The following is a 20,758-nucleotide window of genomic DNA, read 5'->3' as shown; positions in this document are numbered from 1 at the left end:
AAGAGGTGTTAGGATGAAGAGGATGAAGTTAAGATGAAAAGCTGGACAAATTTCTGATGTGATTCTTCGCTGGAGTGAGGAAAGTGTAGACGGCAGTCTGTACATGAAGTCAGTGCAGGACATCTCGGACTACATCATCAGAATTGTTTTTGCAAGTTGACTGAGAACAATTTTGGACTCCTATTTAAAGTCCATGTTGAACTGTTGATGTCAAAGCACCAGTGACAAACACCAAAATGTACCTTTTCTGTTGTTTATACATTAATAAAATATCAAATGACGAGGATCTATTTTTGTCATTTTACAAAACAAAACATTCATGTCTTTCATTCATTCAATAGAACTCAAATATTCATTATTTGTATAATAGTGTTTCAGAATCTTTGTATCATTTATTAGATCTATGGTTCAGTGTCAAATAGCACTTTACATTGTCTGCTACCAAGAAGAACTGGATACCACAGTAAGGGTAAAGGTAACATACAGTACATTAATTTAACTTCACCCTTAAAAATAATTTTATCATCCAGAATATGTGGGATGCATTAATTTGTGAAACTGTCTCCATCATCTACATAAAAACACAAATTCAGTTTTGTATTTATTAAATTTTCTCATTCCGTGATAATGTCAAATCCAGGGACCTATCATCTACAGACCTGGACTGACAGAGAGGAAGCAATCACAAATGTCTACAACATCTCAGACCCGGGTATCACCTGGGTACACTGTTACTTTGACATTAAAATTAAGACTGAGCAGCCGTTCTTGAGATATGACAGAAAGTCCACAGAAGCATTTGATATAGTGCACACTACAGATTGTTTGAATAACTTCAGTTTGGGATTTCTTTCACTGTTGTTGAATGTAAACTACTTGTGTAAACAATTTCTTTTCAAAGCAGCAGAATTGATCGATTTCTGATTTTAATTTGGCCATTTCAAAAATTTTCAAGTCATGTTGTGCAATTTTTGCATAAATTCCTGTTCTAATTCTGTTTGAGCTCAAACAACCCTGTTCTTGCCTTTCTTGGTGTGTAGAGGGTTTATAAATTCCTGTGGTGACATTATTGTGCAGGTATGAATCACACTGCTGTGCACGATTACGTCTCTGCCACCTCACAGCTGCTCGTTGTGTGAATAAAGAGTCAGGTTCACGTACAACGCTCAGAACACACTGTTGTCTTCCCCATCTTCCTTCATTCAGATATTTTTACATGGAATAGAATTCTGAACACTCCATTTCCCCCATTCTGTTTGGTAACTACAACTTCTGCTTCTTCTTGCCGGATTCTCTGTAAATCGCTTTGCTGATTCAAGACGACACTCAACAGCAACCAAAACTTTCTTCACCAGACAGATGTTGTGCCTCAAACATAAACCCTTCATCCTCTTTCCAGAGAATCCCAGGCTTAAAAGTCTTTAACAACACCGGAAAAATTATTTTGCAATGTTTGCAAACTTCAAGGCATTACCACACATACTGATACAGAACTGAGAAATGCTGGCAAACAACAACAAAAAATGCATGTACATCTGGAAAGTATTCACAGCACTTCACTTTTTCACTTTTTTTAATGTTACAGCCTGAATCCATAACAGAGTAAATTCATTCTTCCCCTCAAAATTGTACTCACAACACCCCATAATGACAAGATGAAAAAAGATTTTTTTTTTTTTTTTTGGCAAATTTATCAAAAATAAAAAATAGAAATCCCATGTACATAAGTATTCACAGCCTTTGCTCAATTACAACCTCAAGTTGGGCAGGTTTGGTCCATTCCTCTTTGCAGCACCTCTCCAGCTCCATTAGGTTGGATGGGGAGTGTCGGTGCACAGCTATTTTCAGATCTCTCCAGAGATGTTCAATCAGATTCAGTTCTGGGCTCTTGCTGGGCCACTCTAAGACATTCATAGAGTTGTCCTGAAGCCACTGCTTTGATATCTTGGCTGTGTGCCCCCACCTCTTCTTTTAATGTTGATTTTGGATTAATGGCCTTGGTCAGCAGCCTTTTAGGTGATGAATGATGGCATGTAATGTCTCCAACCTCGTCATCACTACCTTAGTTGAGATCCTAGCATTCTGTTGGACCTCTCAGATAACTTTTTTGTCTATAGGTGTTAGGGCCCTGTCCCACTGGGGAGAGGATTAATTGCGCATGAATTGAGTATACAAATTATGGGCATTTGTTGTCATCCGCAACAAAAATGGCCAAAAATGACAAATGTCCCAGTATGAATTATGGATATATTAATAATATATAGCGAATATATGACGAACAATCATGGTTATATAATGCATGTAGTGAGGAAACTGATCCGACACATTGAGATTATCACGGCAGTATTACGGGTGTATTATGAATGCATCGTGCACGTGTTGCACATGCACGGCATCTGCATTGCGGTCATAAAATAAGCTCACTCGGGCCGTCGACATCACTATTCACACCAACAATACAGCCTCTGGAGCATTTGCTGGACTTGGACAAGTTGATCACAGAGTTAATGTTCATGTTGTCATGCGAGGGTTAACTGTTCATGAGTTTGGGGAGCAGGAGGGGGGAAGCCGCTCGGGGTGTGAGACGGCATTTTTTTTTTTTTTTTTTTGAGTGAGTTGTGGCTAAACAGCAACTCTTCCTTTTGTTGGTGTTAAATAAAAGTCCTGGATTGCAGCAGCTACGTCTTTGTGGATCTACACAGCCGGACCAGCACTGACTGGCAGGTATGTCACTTTCTGCCACATATAGTACTTTGGGTTTACGTGACATGTTTGTTATGCATTCACAGATTGTCCGCAAATCAGCTGCAAAGCAGATGTAATAAAAAGGCTTTATTTGTGGCCAGTTTGTCTGCATTCGCTACAACATATTTTAGTTTGTGATGTGGACATGATGGGCACGATATATATCTGTTTTACACACTGTCCCAGTCCGCTGCCAAGCCACAAATCCCCATCAGTTGCAGATATCAGCGGTTAATGGCAGATATACAGCGCATAGAGTGAGTATGTATTGTGTATGAACTGAGTATATATGGAGTATGTAAGGCGGATATTATCCGTATCCAGATTTTTGAACAGCTCAAAAATCCTGGCTGTAGACATGTGTGCCTCTGTGGATGATCACGGGCATGTTTGGATGACGGCCGACTCATACAGGCATGTTACACTGATATTGCAGATGTTTGGCGAATATGGGCCAATTTTGTGTGCAATCCATACGCAAATCCTCCTAAACACCAGTGGGACAGGACCCTAAGTTTGAGATGTCTTGATGAACAATGTTATGTCTGTATGTTCCCAAGAATCTATTTTCATAAAATACACTGAAAGGTTGTTCATGGTACCTTGAATCTTTTGGAGGTGGCTTCTAAGAAGGAACTTTACTAGTGGAAATTAAAAAAAAAAATTGCTTTAGATGACTTGAGTTAGATTATCCCTGCTCTTAATCACAGGAAGGCACTGATTCTAAATATAGGCCTTTACATACAGCCACTGTTCATTTAGACAATCAAAAACTTCTAAAAGCAATGTCATCAATTTCTGTAATCTTCAATACTACTGAAGCGGACAATCAGGTGGGAGCATGCAAACTACTGGCCCACTAAAAACATGAAAATGTGAATACAATACAAATAAATCTGTTAGTTATTTTTTACATAACTTTTCGATGTATATGAAATTGAAGTAGACATTCTAATAGACTGAACACACATATTGTTTGGTAACATGCCAAAGTGGATGTAAACAGTCAAACAGACATATTGATTGTTACTTACAGATCTGCACGCTGACTATACTTGTGGTGTTCTCTTGTCCTAATGAGTTTTCAGCCACACAGGTGTAGTTGCCAGAATCTTCCACACGGACACGGCTGATCTGCACTTTGGAGTTTTTTCTTCAGTGAAGGGAAGAGACAGACAGGAAAGACAAGAAGACAGAACAATTTATTTCTGTGATACATTTTGAAATGGCAGAAAATGGATGAAATTTGTTGGAATTTACAGACTGATGTTTATGCAAAGTGTTTATTGTAAATGACAACAATAGTAAGGAAAAGTAGTTACAAAAATCAAAGAAATTCATGTGGGCAAGTCTTTACAAGGTTAAACAAACTACTTGTAAGAAACAGCTGAACCACTAAAATGCAGTAAGAGAGAAAACAAAAAAAGGACAAATATTCTGAAGTCAAAAAATAATTTCTTTTGGCTTGTCTCATTTGCTTGGGGTTTCTGCAGCATCTCTGGCATAAACCTGCAACCCGATCTCACACCAGTTCGTGATGGCATGACAAAAAGTGATTGAATCTGTTAGTTTGTGATACAGTCACAAAAATGAAACACATTTCGTGACATATTCAAAATAATTTTGTGACGGTATCACAAAATTTGGAGTGACATGGAGGTGGGGCTGCATGAGGGTTATAGTTAGGGTTCTGGTTAGGGGTACGTGTAGGGTTTAAAATAAAGCAAGCTAAACTTGACCACGCCATGAAAGCTGGAATCAAGTGTTGAGTTTAGAAAATTTAGAAATAGAATATAACTAAACAATATAGCCTGGAAATTACAGTGCATCCAGAAAGTATTCACAGCGCTCCACATTTTGTTACGTTATAGCCTTATTCCAAAATGGAGTACATTCATTTTTTCGCTCACAATTCTACTCACAGCACCCCATAATGACATGATAATCTTTTTTGAAATGTTTGCAAATTTATTAAAAATAAAAACTAAAAAAGAATCATTCGTACATAAGTATTCACACCCTTTGCTCAATACTTTGTTGATGCACCTGTGCTAGTAATTACAGTCTGTCTTCTTGAATATGATGCCACAAGCTTGGCGCACCTGTCTTTGAGCAGTTTTGCACATTCCTCTCTCTTTGCAACACCTGGATGAGGAGAGTCGGAGCTACTTTCAGATCTCTAGAGACATTCAATCAGATTCAGGTCTGGACTCTGGCTGGGCCACTCACGGACATTCACAGAGTTGTCCTGAAGCCACAGATTTGATATATCTGCTGTGTGCTTAGGGTCACTGTCCTGGTGAAAGATGAACAGTTGCCTAGTCAAGAGCACTCTGGAGCAGGTTTTCATCTAGGATGTGTCTCTACATTGCTGCATTCATCTGTCCCTCAGTCCTGACTAGTCTCCCAGTTCCTGCTGCTGAAAAACATCCCCACCATGCTTCACTGTAGGGATGATGCCTGGTGTCCTCCAAACATGATGTCTGGCATTCACGCTAAAGAGTTCAATCTTCGTCTCATCACACCAGAAAATTTTGTTTCTCAATGTCTGAGAGTGCTTAAGGTGCCTTTTGTCAAACTCCAGTCTGGCTGCCATTGTGCCTTTTACTAAAGAGTGGCTTCTGTCTGGCCACACTACCAGACAGGTGTCAATAGTGGATTGCTGCAATGATGGTTGTCCTTCTGGAAAGTTCTCCTCTCTCCACAGAGGACTGCTGGAGCTCTGACAGAGTGACCTTCGGGTTCTTGGCCACCTCTTCCATTTATGGATGATGGAGGACACTGTGCTCATTGGGACCTTCAAAGCAGCAAAATATTGAGACAATTCTGTCTTGGAGGTTTATAAGTAGAAATAGAATATACCTCAAAAATATGGTCTGGAAATTACAGTGCCATATTTTTAAATTACAATTCCTTTGACTTCATGCTTGGTTTGTTCTCTGACATGCACTGTCAACTGTGGGTCCTTATATGTAGATAGGTGTGTCCCTTTCCAAAGCATGTCTAATCAACTGAATTTACCCTATGTGGACTCCAATTGAGCTCAAGGATGATCACTGGAAACAGGATGCACTGGAGATCAATTTGGGGCATCGTGGCAAAGGCTGTGAATACAGAATTCTGTACGTGTGAATTCTTTTTTTTTTTTTTTTGGCCAAATTGGCAAAAATCTCAAACACTTTTTTCACATTGTCATTATGGGGTATTGTGTGTAGAATTGAGGAAAAAATGAACTTCATCCATTTTGGAATAAGGCTGTAACATAAAACGAAAATGTTCAGCATTGTGAATACTTTCTGGATGCACCATACATGCCATATAACAATACAAATGTTACGACAAGCAGTCAGTTATATGTTCTCTTTATATTGCCTGTGCATCCATCCATCCATTTTCTGAAGCATCTTACTGCAGTTTTGAGGGTCAAGGGGAGCTGAAACCTATCCCAGCAGGCATTGGGTGAGAGGAACGGGACACCCTTTATAGGTTGCCAGTTTATCGTAGGGTTCTTTATTTGTATATGTACAATATATTTGGGACATCCCATTCAAAGGTTTTTTTTTTTTTTCCCTGTCCGAGTTGTTTAAGTTTGAGTATCTACTGAGTCCTGATCCAATTCTTTACACTTGCACAGGGCACATTAGAATCAATCCAGCATATATGTTTGATGGCTGAACAGCTCACAGCTCAGACTGCCAACAAGAGACAAGTGTTCACTATGCCATCAGCTAGGTGGGGCCCCCCTAGTCTGCTTTATGCAAATAGTGAGCAACGCAACATGATGACTGCCAATACAAGTGAAGGCAGCATGAAAACAGTGTGAAGTACGCTGGTTGATTGGCTGAGCAAAATAATCCAAGATGACAGAATACAGTACCACATAGTTGTATATCTGTAAATATAACACATTTGACATTTTTGTCTTTTATCTTTTGTACACGTGAGCAAAAATAAACACGTTTAAATCTAAAAACTCTTGTTTTTATTACCAGACAATGCATCTGAAGTGACTTAGTGATTTCCTGGTCAAGCTGGGATTTGAACCGAGGATCCTCCAACACTTGGCTCTCTGTTGGGACTGTTTACACTGAGACTGCTACCTGCTGCTTTGGACTTGAATTAACAGTCTTTTTCAAGACTTTTTTACCTTTTTACTTTTTTTTTTTTTTTACTTTTTTACTGTGCTCCAACGCCTAAGGAAGACCTCTAACGGTCGAAACATCGCGACGGAGCACTTTTATCTGCTAACTTTCATTAGCGTTGGCAAGCTAACTAGCTTGCTAACGCTTTCGTTTTTTATTTATTTATTTATTTTTTTTTTTTCTCTTTTAGCACTGTTGTCGTGCGTTGCCTGTGCTGCTTCATGGCCTGTTTGGTGCCTTGATTGGGGCACTCCTTCTGCTGAATCACCTTTAAATTATTTACACATTATTCACTTTGTGTGTTTTTAGGAATCCGCTAGGTTGCGTAGCTACTAGCTCTTAGCCGATTTAGCATGGCGGCTTCTCCTGTCTCTCCCGTACTTTTCTGCTCTGGGTGTGAAATGTTTAGTTATTCCTCGGCCTCCTTTAGCAGTAACGGTACTTGTAATAAGTGCAGCTTATTCGTAGCTTTGGAGGCCAGGCTGGGCGAATTGGAGACTCGGCTCCGCACCGTGGAAAATTCTACAGCTAGCCAGGCCCCTGTAGTCGGTGCGGACCAAGGTAGCTTAGCCGCCGTTAGGTCCCCTCTGGCAGATCCCGGGCAGTCGGGAAAGCAGGCTGACTGGGTGACTGTGAGGAGGAAGCGTAGCCCTAAACAGAAGCCCCGTGTACACCGTCAACCCGTTCACATCTCTAACCGTTTTTCCCCACTCGACGATACACTCGCCGAGGATCAAACTCTGGTTATTGGCGACTCTGTTTTGAGAAATGTGAAGTTAGCGACACCAGCAACCATTGTCAATTGTCTTCCGGGGGCCAGAGCAGGCGACATTGAAGGAAATTTGAAACTGCTGGCTAAGGCTAAGCGTAAATTTGGTAAGATTGTAATTCACGTCGGCAGTAATGACACTCGGTTACGTCAATCGGAGGTCACTAAAATTAACATTAAATCGGTGTGTAACTTTGCAAAAACAATGTCGGACTCTGTTGTTTTCTCTGGGCCCCTCCCCAATCAGACCGGGAGTGACATGTTTAGCCGCATGTTCTCCTTGAATTGCTGGCTGTCTGAGTGGTGTCCAAAAAATGAGGTGGGCTTCATTGATAATTGGCAAAGCTTCTGGGGAAAACCTGGTCTTGTTAGGAGAGACGGCATCCATCCCACTTTAGATGGAGCAGTTCTCATTTCTAGAAATCTGGCCAATTTTCTTGGATCCTCCAAACTGTGACTGTCTAGCGTTGGGACCAGGAGGCAGAGCTGTGGTCTTATACACCTCTCTGCAGCTTCTCTCCCCCTGCCATCCCCTCATTACCCCATCCCCGTAGAGACGGTGCCTGCTCCCAGACCACCAATAACCAGCAAAATCTATTTAAGCATAAAAATTAAAAAAAAAATAATATAGCACCTTCAATTGCACCACAGACTAAAACAGTTAAATGTGGTCTATTAAACATTAGGTCTCTCTCTTCTAAGTCCCTGTTGGTAAATGATATAATAATTGATCAACGTATTGATTTATTCTGCCTAACAGAAACCTGGTTACAGCAGGATGAATATGTTAGTTTAAATGAGTCAACACCCCCGAGTCACACTAACTGTCAGAATGCTCGTAGCACGGGCCGTGGCGGAGGATTAGCAGCAATCTTCCATTCCAGCTTATTAATTAATCAAAAACCTAGACAGAGCTTTAATTCATTTGAAAGCTTGTCTCTTAGTCTTGTCCATCCAAATTGGAAGTCCCAAAAACCAGTTTTATTTGTTATTATCTATCGTCCACCTGGTCGTTACTGTGAGTTTCTCTGTGAATTTTCAGACCTTTTGTCTGACTTAGTGCTTAGCTCAGATAAGATAATTATAGTGGGCGATTTTAACATCCACACAGATGCTGAGAATGACAGCCTCAACACTGCATTTAATCTATTATTAGACTCTATCGGCTTTGCTCAAAAAGTAAATGAGTCCACCCACCACTTTAATCATATCTTAGATCTTGTTCTGACTTATGGTATGGAAATAGAAGATTTAACAGTATTCCCTGAAAACTCCCTTCTGTCTGATCATTTTTTAATAACATTTACATTTACTCTGATGGACTACCCTGCAATGGGGAATAAGTTTCATTACACTAGAAGTCTTTCAGAAAGAGCTGTAACTAGGTTTAAGGATATGATTCCTTCGTTATGTTCTCTAATGTCATATACCAACACAGAGCAGAGTAGCTACCTAAACTCTGTAAGGGAGTTAGAGTATCTCGTCAATAGTTTTACATCCTCTTTGAAGACAACTTTGGATGCTGTAGCTCCTCTGAAAAAGAGAGCTTTAAATCAGAAGTGTCTGACTCCGTGGTATAACTCACAAACTCGTAGCTTAAAGCAGATAACCCGTAAGTTGGAGAGGAAATGGCGTCTCACTAACTTAGAAGATCTTCACTTAGCCTGGAAAAAGAGTTCGTTGCTCTATAAAAAAGCCCTCCGTAAAGCTAGGACATTTTTCTACTCATCACTAATTGAAGAAAATAAGAATAACCTCAGGTTTCTTTTCAGCACTGTAGCTAGGCTGACAAAGAGTCAGAGCTCTATTGAGCTGAGTATTCCATTAACTTTAACTAGTAATGACTTCATGACTTTCTTTGCTAACAAAATTTTGACTATTAGAGAAAAATTACTCATAACCATCCCAAAGATGTATCGTTATCTTTGGCTGCTTTCAGTGATGCCGGTATTTGGTTAGACTCTTTCTCTCCGGTTGTTCTGTCTGAGTTATTTTCATTGGTTGCTTCGTCCAAACCATCGGCATGTTTATTGGACCCCATTCCTGCCAGGCTGCTCAAGGAAGTCCTACCATTATTTAATGCTTCAATCTTAAATATGATCAATCTATCTTAGTTGTTAGTTGGTTATGTACCACAGGCCTTTAAGGTGGCAGTAATTAAACCATTACTTAAAAAGCCATCACTTGACCCAGCTATCTTAGCTAATTATAGGCCAATTTCCAACCTTCCTTTTCTCTCAAAGATTCTTGAGAGGGTAGTTGTAAAACAGTTAACTGATCACCTGCAGAGGAATGGTCTATTGAAGAGTTTCAGTCAGGTTTTTAGAATTCATCATAGTACAGAAACGCATTAGTGAAGGTTACAAATGATCTTCTTATGGCTTCGGACAGTGGACTTATCTCTGTGCTGTTCTGTTGGACCTCAGTGCTGCTTTTGATACTGTTGACCATAAAATTTTATTACAGAGATTAGAGCATGTCATAGGTATTAAAGGCACTGCGCTGCGGTGGTTTGAATCAAATTTGTCTAATAGATTACAGTTTGTTCATGTAAATGGGGAATCTTCTTCACAGACTAAAGTTAATTATGGAGTTCCACAAGGTTCTGTGCTAGGACCAATTTTATTCACTTTATACATGCTTCCCTTAGGCAGTATTATTAGACGGTATTGCTTAAATTTTCATTGTTACGCAGATGATACCCAGCTTTATCTATCCATGAAGCCAGAGGATACCACCAATTAGCTAAACTGCAGGATTGTCTTACAGACATAAAGACATGGATGACCCTCTAATTTCCTGCTTTTAAACTCAGATAAAACTGAAGTATTGTACTTGGCCCCACAAATCTTAGAAGCATGGTGTCTAACCAGATCGTTACTCTGGATGGCATTTCCCTGATCTCTAGTAATACTGTGAGAATCTTGGAGTCATTTTTGATCAGGATATGTCATTCAAAGCGCATATTAAAGAAATATGTAGGACTGCCTTTTTGCATTTACGCAATATCTCTAAAATCAGAAGGTCTTGTCTCAGAGTGATGCTGAAAAACTAATTCATGCATTTATTTCCTCTAGGCTGGACTATTGTAATTCATTATTATCAGGTTGTCCTAAAAGTTCCCCTAAAAGCCTTCAGTTGGTTCAGAATGCTGCAGCTAGAGTACTGACGGGGACTAGCAGGAGAGAGCATATTTCACCCTGTGTTGGCCTCTCTTATTGGCTTCCTGTTAATTCTAGAATAGAATTTAAAATTCTTCTTCTTACTTATAAGGTTTTGATAATCAGGTCCCATCTTATCTAGGGACCTCGTAGTACCATATTACCCCATTAGAGCGCTTCGCTCTCAGACTGCAGGGCTTACTTGTAGTCCTAGGGTTTGTAAGAGTAGAATGGGAGGAGAGCCTTCAGCTTTCAGGCTCCTTCTCCTGTGGAACCAGCTCCCAATTCAGATCAGGGAGACAGATACCCTCTCTACTTTTAAGATTAGGCTTAAAACTTTCCTTTTCGCTAAGGCTTATAGTTAGGGCTGGATCGGGTGACCCTGGACCATCCCTTGGTTATGCTGCTTTAGACATAGATTGTGGGGGGGTTCCCATGATGCACTGTTTCTTTCTCTTTTTGATCCGTATGCATCACTCTGTATTTAATCATTAGTGATCGATCTCTGCCCCCCTTCACAGGCATGTCTTTTTCCTGTTTTTTTCCCTCAGCCCAACCAGTCTCAGCAGAAGACTGCCCCTCCCTGAGCTGGTTCTGCTGGAGGTTTCTTCCTGTTAAAAGGGAGTTTTTCCTTCCACTGTTGCAAGTGCTTGCTCATAGGGGGTCGTTTTGACCCGTTGGGGTTTTTCATAATTATTGTGTGGCCTTGCCTTGCAATATGGAGCGCCTTGGGGCAACTGTTTGTTGTGATTTGGCGCTATATAAGAAAAAAGTTGATTGATTGATTGATTGACTTACAAGACATCTTATAGGGATGTTATCATGCTAACTCTCGATACAAGAGCATCATAGTGACACATGTACTTATAAACAAATTAGGTGAACTTTGGACCCACCAAGCATGGAGGAAAAGCTCATAGTGACAGTTGGGTTTTCCTGTCCTTTATAAATATCATTACATATTGTGCACAGTAATACCACAATAACCACAGGCTAATCACACCCATCAAGCGACAAAAGCTAACTGCTTGTCACCCTCATATGTAACCAATTTCACTGTAGGGTTTGTAGTTTCTGAGGAAACCCAGAAGAGCCATTTTGAAGCTCCAAAAAAAAAGTGCTGTTCTGTGTGTCACCATGTTTTGTTTTGTTTTTTGACAAATATCTTTATTAATTTTATCAATTACTACAGAAAAGACCTACAGAAAGAACACATGCACTAGAACAAAAAGGCACATCTATTATTACTATAAAGCACACAATATTCCAAACTGGAAAAGAAAGAGTAAGTGGCATGGTTTCATTATTTTAGCAGATGTTTATTATAAAAGGAAAAACATTCATTCATACTTGGTCTATGAACTGATTTCCATGACAGTGCAATTTTATGTTTGGCTCCAAGGAGATACAGTATGAACATCATTTTATGAAACTTCCTAAGTGCACAGTTTTCCAGAAAAACTCCAAATATACAGAGGTTCGGACACAGAGGAAGAGGTTCATTTGCTACCTTCGATAGGATTATAATAATCTCCTTCCAAAACTCTTGAATGGTGGAACATTCCCAAATATAATGATATAAACTACGATATAAACTCGTACCTTTATGAGTACCGCATTTGACACACGTATCAGGTGTGTTAGGGTAAATACGATGTAGTACCTCAGGGGTAATGTACATTCTGAACCATTTATACTGTAATAACTTGAACTGTGTATTATGTTTGAACCTGACACTGTAAACCTATATCTTCTACAGTAATTTCCTTGTTAAGATCTGCACACCATGCAAGTCTTTTATCCTCTGAGGATTCTTTACTTCCAGCTATAATGATTTGGTAAAATCTGGAGATGACTTTTGCTGCTCCATATTGGTTCACAGCTGTCATTTCCAAAGAGTTCTGGTATTGGGGGGGGCTAGGAATTTTGAGTCTTTGATATAGTTTCTTATATGAAGGAATTTGAAAAAGTGTTTTGAGTTATGTTAAACTTCTCCTTGATTTCATTGAAACTTAAAAGAATATCATTGTTGTATAGATCTGATACCTTTATCCACCCATGACTTTAAAACCAAGATCACTGGTGCCTGGAGTAAGATTCCTATTCCCCAAATGGGGGTGATATTGGGATAAAGGAGCATTTTCTTTAAGGTAATTCAACACCCTCATGCCAAATTATTACAGTATTTCTAACAAAGGAGTTTTGAGTGTTTTTTTTTTTTTTTTCAATATGGAAAACGTTGGCTGAGTAGAGAAATAAACTTAAGGGAATTTTAGAGGTTGTGATTTCCTCTATCATCACCCATTGTATGCTGTTTAGGCCCAAACCAATATGAGGCTGCTCTTGATTGTGCTGTCCAATAAGTATCCCTGGAGGAAAGGCAGTCCTAATCCTCCTTTGTCAGAGGGCAAGTACAACAAGGTCAGGCGCAATCTGGAGCGTCTACTGTTCCAAATAAAGTGACTGTTTCATTCTGGTGAAAAAACTCAGTAGTGGGGGAAAGTGGAATAGTTTGAAACAGGTAAAGGAACTTAGGAAGAATATTCATTTTCAAAATCACAATCCAATCACTGTCCAATCACAGATAATGGTAATGATTTCCAGTGGTGGGCACAGTTTTGCTAACCGCTAATTATCGAAGATAATGTTTCATTATCGGATAGCTTTTCAGATAACTTTGAAAACCATCATCGGATCAATTATCTTCCGATAAGTTTTGGTCCAATAATTTTTAGACTGCTAACATTTTGCAGACATAGTTTTTGTTGTAGATGCACAGTTCTATCCTCTACAAACACAAGAGCTGGTTCCAGAATAAATTGCTCTATCCTCTGCAGGCAAAGGAGAACTGGTCATAGAAAGAAAAAAAATTCATTTCTTTTGATCCCATACTAATATCTGGCAATAGCACCCAAGTCATCCAGAGGCATATAGTTTTAATTTATGGTTAGAATTTTAACCAAACTAATTTCGGACAAGTTATTTAAATTAACGTCACGTCTGAAGTTGTATAAAACGAAACTATCAGATATATGTTTTAGTTTTAAAGTAATGCACTAATTTTGAAGGTTTTAGTGCGGTCATGGTGTGTGCACAGTGCATTATGGGTAAAGGTTTACGACAGGAGATATGCATTTGAGATGCTCTGATCAGGCTCCACACAGACAACAGCATTAAAGTCTTTGTATATGAGCGTGTTCACAATGCTGGGCATCAAAAACAAATACCACATTTCAAGTTTTCAGAAACAGACAAAACGTATTTTTCAAAGAAGCTATTGGCCTTGTTGTTTTGCCACTGCTCCTAGGAATCTGTCAAGACAAATTCAGGTGGCTGGTGTGTTTAATAGTCCACAGTGAGCATATATTCGGGCCTCCCCAAAAAATGATGGTTTTTCCAAAATAAGGTAACATCTTTGATATATGTAAATTCAGCTGGACAGAATAAGATGTACACCTATTAATCATTAAGAAACAACATATTTACAGCATCCTTATTGTTTCTAGTTTCCATTGATATATGAAAGTGGTACTTTCCGGGGCAATTACAGCTGTCCATCCTGTTTTTTCTTCAATGAAGCATAATGCAAAACTACCACAAATTTACTGTACATACAGGTCACCTTGCATTTAGTGGATAAAAAATACATGTTTAAAACTTCTGGAAGTACCCAAAACAACCTATTGGTTGATCAAAAGAGTTGACAAAAATAACAACTTTTCATTAGATTTTTGGAATTTGATACTGTAGTCCTTTTATTTTGAGCATATTTTTTCCCGTCCTACAGTGTCCGTCCATAATGCTACATGTTGCTCCTCACTGTGGGAAGATAAAAAAAAAATGTTGACCTAAGTGTAATGAAGACCTACCCACAAGCAATAGGCTGGACTATTGTAATTCATTATTATCAGGTTGTCCTAAAAGTTCCCTAAAAAGCCTTCAGTTAATTCAAAATGCTGCAGCTAGAGTACTGACGGGGACTAGAAGGAGAGAGCATATCTCACCCATATTGGCCTCTCTTCATTGGCTTCCTGTTAATTCTAGAATAGAATTTAAATTCTTCTTCTTATAAGGTTTTGAATAATCAGGTCCCATCTTATCTAGGGACCTCATAGTACCATATCACCCCAATAGAGCGCTTCGCTCTCAGACTGCAGGCTTACTTATAGTTCCTAGGGTTTGTAAGAGTAGAATGGGAGGCAGAGCCTTCAGCTTTCAGGCTCCTCTCCTGTGGAACCAGCTCCCAATTCAGATCAGGGAGACAGACACCCTCTCTACTTTTTAAGATTAGGCTTAAAACTTTCCTTTTTTGCTAAAGCCTATAGTTAGGGCTGGATCAGGTGACCTTGAACCATCCCTTAGTTATGCTGCTATAGACGTAGACTGCTGGGGGGTTCCCATGATGCACTGTTTCTTTCCTCTTTTTGCTCTGTATGCAACCACTCTGCATTTAATCATTAGTGATCGATCTCTGCTCCCCTCCACAGCATGTCTTTTTCCTGGTTCTCTCCCTCAGCCCCAACCAGTCCCAGCAGAAGACTGCCCCTCCCTGAGCCTGGTTCTGCTGGAGGTTTCTTCCTGTTAAAAGGGAGTTTTTCCTTCCCACTGTAGCCAAGTGCTTGCTCACAGGGGGTCGTTTTGACCGTTGGGGTTTACATAATTATTGTATGGCCTTGCCTTACAATATAAAGCGCCTTGGGGCAACTGTTTGTTGTGATTTGGCGCTATATAAAAAAATTGATTGATTGATTGAAGCATACTCTATAATGACATCCATGAAAAAATTGAAGTGGCCAAATCCCCACAACCAATGAACCATTTCTGTCCCACAAAATGTCCATCCGTCACACGTGATGGACAAACATGTTGTGGGACATTTTTCCTTTGGTACTGTACATTATTTGTATGGAAAAGGTATTGTTTGTATGTATATTTTTGTATAGTTACATTATTTACAGATATTTTGTGCATTTTTCACAAATTACATTTACTTTTGCATGATGACAGATCTCTTAAGGCTCATTGATTTTGTTCTTTTTATGATATTGGAGATAATTTTTCTTCATTCATTGCCAATTTACATAGATGAAGGTGACATTTTTTTACTCAAATCAGAATTTGTGAAGATTTATTATTCACACATATTTAACTTTGGGATATTGAAGGTTTCAGAGATGGAAATCATCATTTTTTGTCACACAGTGTCCATTCGTCACGTACAGTTGGGAGCTCAGTGTAATATTATTAGTCATTATAAAACAGCTGAGTGGATCCTTGTCATTTGATTGGTGCTTTGTATGTCACATGACATAGATTAATTCATCCCATTTGTGTTGCATTGTATTTAGAATGCGGCTTGGTTCTATTTAGAGTGTAAATTTGTTTCCATACGTTTGGTACCATTGCACTCTGCATGTGCACACACACTCTCACCTGATCGCGAGTGCACGAGTACATGCGTGCCCACACATGCTCGTGCACGCACACACAAAACAAATCCACTGTACTGCCTAGAGGCTGTTAGCAGGAAGAGAGAAGAAGAGCTGAACTCATTTCTGACATGATTTTTTTTTTTTTTTTTCGCTGCACTGAGGACATATACAGTCTTTTTTGGTACCACATGCATGCACAAGCGCCAACCAGGTTGCGTGTGTGCCCGCACGGAGGACAACGAATCTCTCGAAACATAATTTGATTGAGCTAACTGAAGCTGCTAATTCTTGTAAGATACACACAAACACACACACACACACACACACACACAAAACAAATCCACTGTGCTGTCTGTTAGCAGGAAGACAGGGAAAAAAACTGGACTCATTTCTGACATGATTTTTTTTTTCGCTGCACTGAGGACATACACAGTCGACCGAGCTGGTTGCGTTGCGTGTGTGCGTGTGCGCAGGGGACAACGACATGATGATTTGATTGAGCTAACTAACGCTGCCACACACACACACACACACACACACACACACACACACACACACACACAAATCCACTCCCCTGTAAGCCGTCTGGATGCATGAAGAGCTGTTCAGATGAAACGCTGATGTGATCTATCTTTGGTTGGACTGAGGAACTACACAAAGTCTTTTTTTTTCTGGAAGTCCAAAGTCAGTGCACAGCATCACTGGACTACATGTTACAGTGGAACACCAAAATATAAGTCCTTTTCTGTTGTTTATAAATTAATAAAATATCAAATGGCAAGGATCTATTTGAGCCGTTATATAAAACAAATAATGAATGTTTTTACATTCTTTCAATGGAATGACTATTTAATTCAATGAAAGCTGGAACATACCATTCAACTTCACCTCGTTGAATGGTATGTTCACCGAATTAAATATTCATACTACTGATCTCATAAATATTCATTATTATTATTTTTTTGACCGCAGGATTTTAAAATTATCTGTAGGTTTCCAAAACCTGAGAGACCACACACGTGGAGATAAAAAAAAAAATAAAAAATCATAGATCTGACAGTTTTACGAGTAGTTGTACAGTGTGTGGTGTCAGCCACATGGTAAAAACAACACATACAAATAGATTTCACACACGAACACTCCCAGGTCAGACACCCCGCTTTCTCATTGGCTGCATGTCACATTTAGCTCCTCATGTCCTTCTGAGCAGATCAGAGTACTCTTAACACACCACACACGGCAGAATATCTGATAAGATTATATTTAGTGTCATCACAATTGTCGGGGTGTCCTTAAGATTGTCGGAAGGGGAAGATCGGGTCCGATATCACCTAATTATCTTGCCATGTGAACCAGGCTTGATGTTATGACGCCTCATGGAGCGACTGACTGATCTGTTATGACACCGCACCAAACATGTTTTCACTATTATTTCTTTGTGCGACTGACATCGTTATTCAAGCATTCAAACGGCAATTCCTATCGCCACACAATTCCAACACACGAGAAAGTTTTTGACAGTCCTTGTTATTGAAAGAAACCTTGTCTCCCTAACCAGATAGAGTTGTGATGTCATCATGCGTGCACTTAGGCGCTGTCTAGCGGGATCTTGAAAATTTGTTTCTTTTTTATACAAATGAAAAAAATGACATTTTACAAAAGCACATTTATTTGTAAACACCAACACGTTACATTGATTAACTTGTGTTGGTTTTTACATAGAATGAATGAATCAACCAATCAGTATGAGCGGAGGCTTAGTTACCCATAATCCGCTTTGGGGATATGTGTGTTAACGTTCAAATCTTCAGAATTAGTGCATTATTTTAAAATTAACAGATGTGTTATATATCACTTTGTACATTTTAAGAGTTTACATTAATGTAGTTATTCTATCCAGAATAATTTTATTTATAAAGCAAAACCATATTTCAAATCTGCTTTCCATTTCAAGACCTCTGCCTCATCGCAAGACCACTGTATCCTGTCAGGGTAAATTACGTTTTCCTACAGCAGGGGCAGAGCACACAAAGACAAGTGCTGGCTCATTAGCTGTTTGAGTTTGTGATTGCCATTGCAAAATTTAAAGTTAACGGTTATCTGTAGCTTCCGATATGTTTTTAGGCAGTTTATCGGTTTACCGTTAAAAAAAGATAACTTTTCAGTTAGTCGATTACCAGTTATCGAAGCTAACTTATTGGTTAGCTGTGTCCACCACTGATGATTTCCATTAATACAACCCCTGGCAAAAATTATGGAATCACCAGCCTCAGAGGATGTTCATTCAGTTGTTTAATTTTGTAGAAAAAAAGCAGATCACAGACATGATACAAAACTAAAGTCATTTCAAATGGCAACTTTCTGGCTTTAAGAAACACTATAAGAAATCAAGAAAAAAAGATTGTGGCAGTCAGTAATGGTTACTTTTTTAGACCAAGCAGAGGGAAAAAATATGGAATCACTCAATTCTGAGGAAAAAATTATGGAATCACCCTGTAAATTTCCATCCCCCAAATTAACACCTGCATCAAATCAGATCTGCTCATTGACACTGACCCTATGCCATGACATTGACCCTATGTGTCTTTTTGCAAGGAATGTTTTTGCAGTTTTTGCTCTATGGCAAGATGCATTATCATCTTGAAAAATGATTTCATCATCCCCAAACATCCTTTCAATTGTCCAAAATATCAACATAAACTTGTGCATTTATTGATGATGTAATGACAGCCATCTCCCCAGTGCCTTTACCTGACATGCAGCCCCATATCATCAATGACTGTGGAAATTTACATGTTCTCTTCAGGCAGTCATCTTTATAAATCTCACTGGAAAGGCACCAAACAAAAGTTCCAGCATCATCACCTTACCCAATGCAGATTTGAGATTCATCACTGAATATGACTTTCATCCATTCATCCACAGTCCACAATTGCTTTTCTTTAGCCCATTGTAACCTTGTTTTTTTCTGTTTAGGTGTTAATGATGGCTTTCGTTTAGCTTTTCTGTATGTAAATCCCATTTCCTTTAGGCGGTTTCTTACAGTTCGGTCACAGACGTTGACTCCAGTTTCCTCCCATTCGTTCCTCATTTGTTTGTTGTACATTTTTCAATTTTTGAGACATATTGCTTTAAGTTTTCTGTCTTGACGCTTTGATATCTTCCTTGGTCTACCAGTATGTTTTCCTTTAACAACCTTCCCATGTTGTTTGTATTTGGTCCAGAGTTTAGACACAGCTGACTGTGAACAACCAACATCTTTTGCAACATTGCGTGATGATTTACTCTCTTTTAAGAGTTTGATAATCCTCTCCTTTGTTTCAATTGACATCTCTCGTGTTGGAGCCATGATTCATGTCAGTCCACTTGGTGCAACAGCTCTCCAAGGTGTGTTCACTCCTTTTTAGATGCAGACTAACGAGCAGATCTGATATGATGCAGGTGTTAGTTTTGGGGATGAAAATTTACAGGGTGATTCCATAATTTTTTCCTCAGAATTGAGTGATTCCATATTTTTTTCCTCTGCTTGGTCTAAAAAAGTAAACGTTACTGACTGCCACAATCTTTTTTTCTTGATTTCTTATAGTGTTTCTTAAAGCCAGAAAGTTGCCATTTGAAATGACTTTAGTTTTGTGTCATGTCTGTGATCTGCTTTTTTTCTACAAAATTAAACAACTGAATGAACATCCTCCGAGGCCGGTGATTCCATAATTTTTGCCAGGGGTTGTAGATTCTACTACAGAGTTCACCACAGGGTTATAATTAGCTGGTACCATAGCTATTGTAGCTGTAATTTTAACACCAAGATATGTAAAAGTTTCCAAATCATTCCTAAAAGGTGTATAGAATGGTCACTCGGGAGGAGCTCGGAGTCGAGCCGCTGCTCCTCCACGTCGAAAGGAGTCAGTTGAGGTGGCTCGGGCATCTTTTCCGGATGCCCCCTGGATGCCTCGCTGGAGAGGTGTTCCGGGCACGTCCCACTGGGAGGAGGCTCCCGGAAGACCCAGGACACGCTGGAGGGACTACATCTCTCGGCTGGCTTGGGAACGCCTTGGGGTTCCCCTGGAGGAGCTGGGGGAGGTGTGTATGGATCGGGAGGTCTGGGCGGCTTTGCTTGAGCTGCTGACCCGACTCTGGATAAAGCGGAAGAAAATGGATGGATGGATAGATGGATGTATAGAATGGTGGGACTAATCTTTCAGAATTTTTCAAGAACATGATGTTACATTTAGCTGCATTAACTTTATATCCTGATAAAACTGCCAAATATATTACCTTTTAATAATGTAGATATAGATCTTTTAAGATTAGTCAAACAGAGAACAACATCATCAGCATATAATCCTATCTTATTTTCAATATTAGTTATGTTGATGCCAGTTATCTCTATTATTTATGATTGCAACAGATAAGGGCTCAATGGTCAATACAAAAAGGAGAGGGGACAGGGGGCAGACCTTGTCTTGTGCCTCTATGTAGAGAAACTTGCCCTGATTCCCTTTATCCATC

The 20,758-nt window shown here is 39.4% G+C and overlaps 1 protein-coding gene across 1 annotated transcript in view; it reads right to left on the bottom strand.

The window, feature by feature from the left end:
• The window catches only part of LOC117520008 (pro-neuregulin-2, membrane-bound isoform-like), a 447,661-nt gene that overhangs the window by 185,524 nt on the left and 241,379 nt on the right, over window positions 1-20,758 (bottom strand). The window contains exon 4 of the mRNA XM_034181302.1: window positions 3,780-3,898. Within this exon, the coding sequence (XP_034037193.1) occupies window positions 3,780-3,898 (119 nt within the window). The remainder of the gene's footprint in view (window positions 1-3,779; window positions 3,899-20,758) is intronic.

This window comes from Thalassophryne amazonica, chromosome 11 (assembly GCF_902500255.1).
Source record: "Thalassophryne amazonica chromosome 11, fThaAma1.1, whole genome shotgun sequence".
NCBI lineage: Eukaryota > Metazoa > Chordata > Actinopteri > Batrachoidiformes > Batrachoididae > Thalassophryne > Thalassophryne amazonica.
This window is presented reverse-complemented; position numbering and strand designations above follow the sequence as displayed.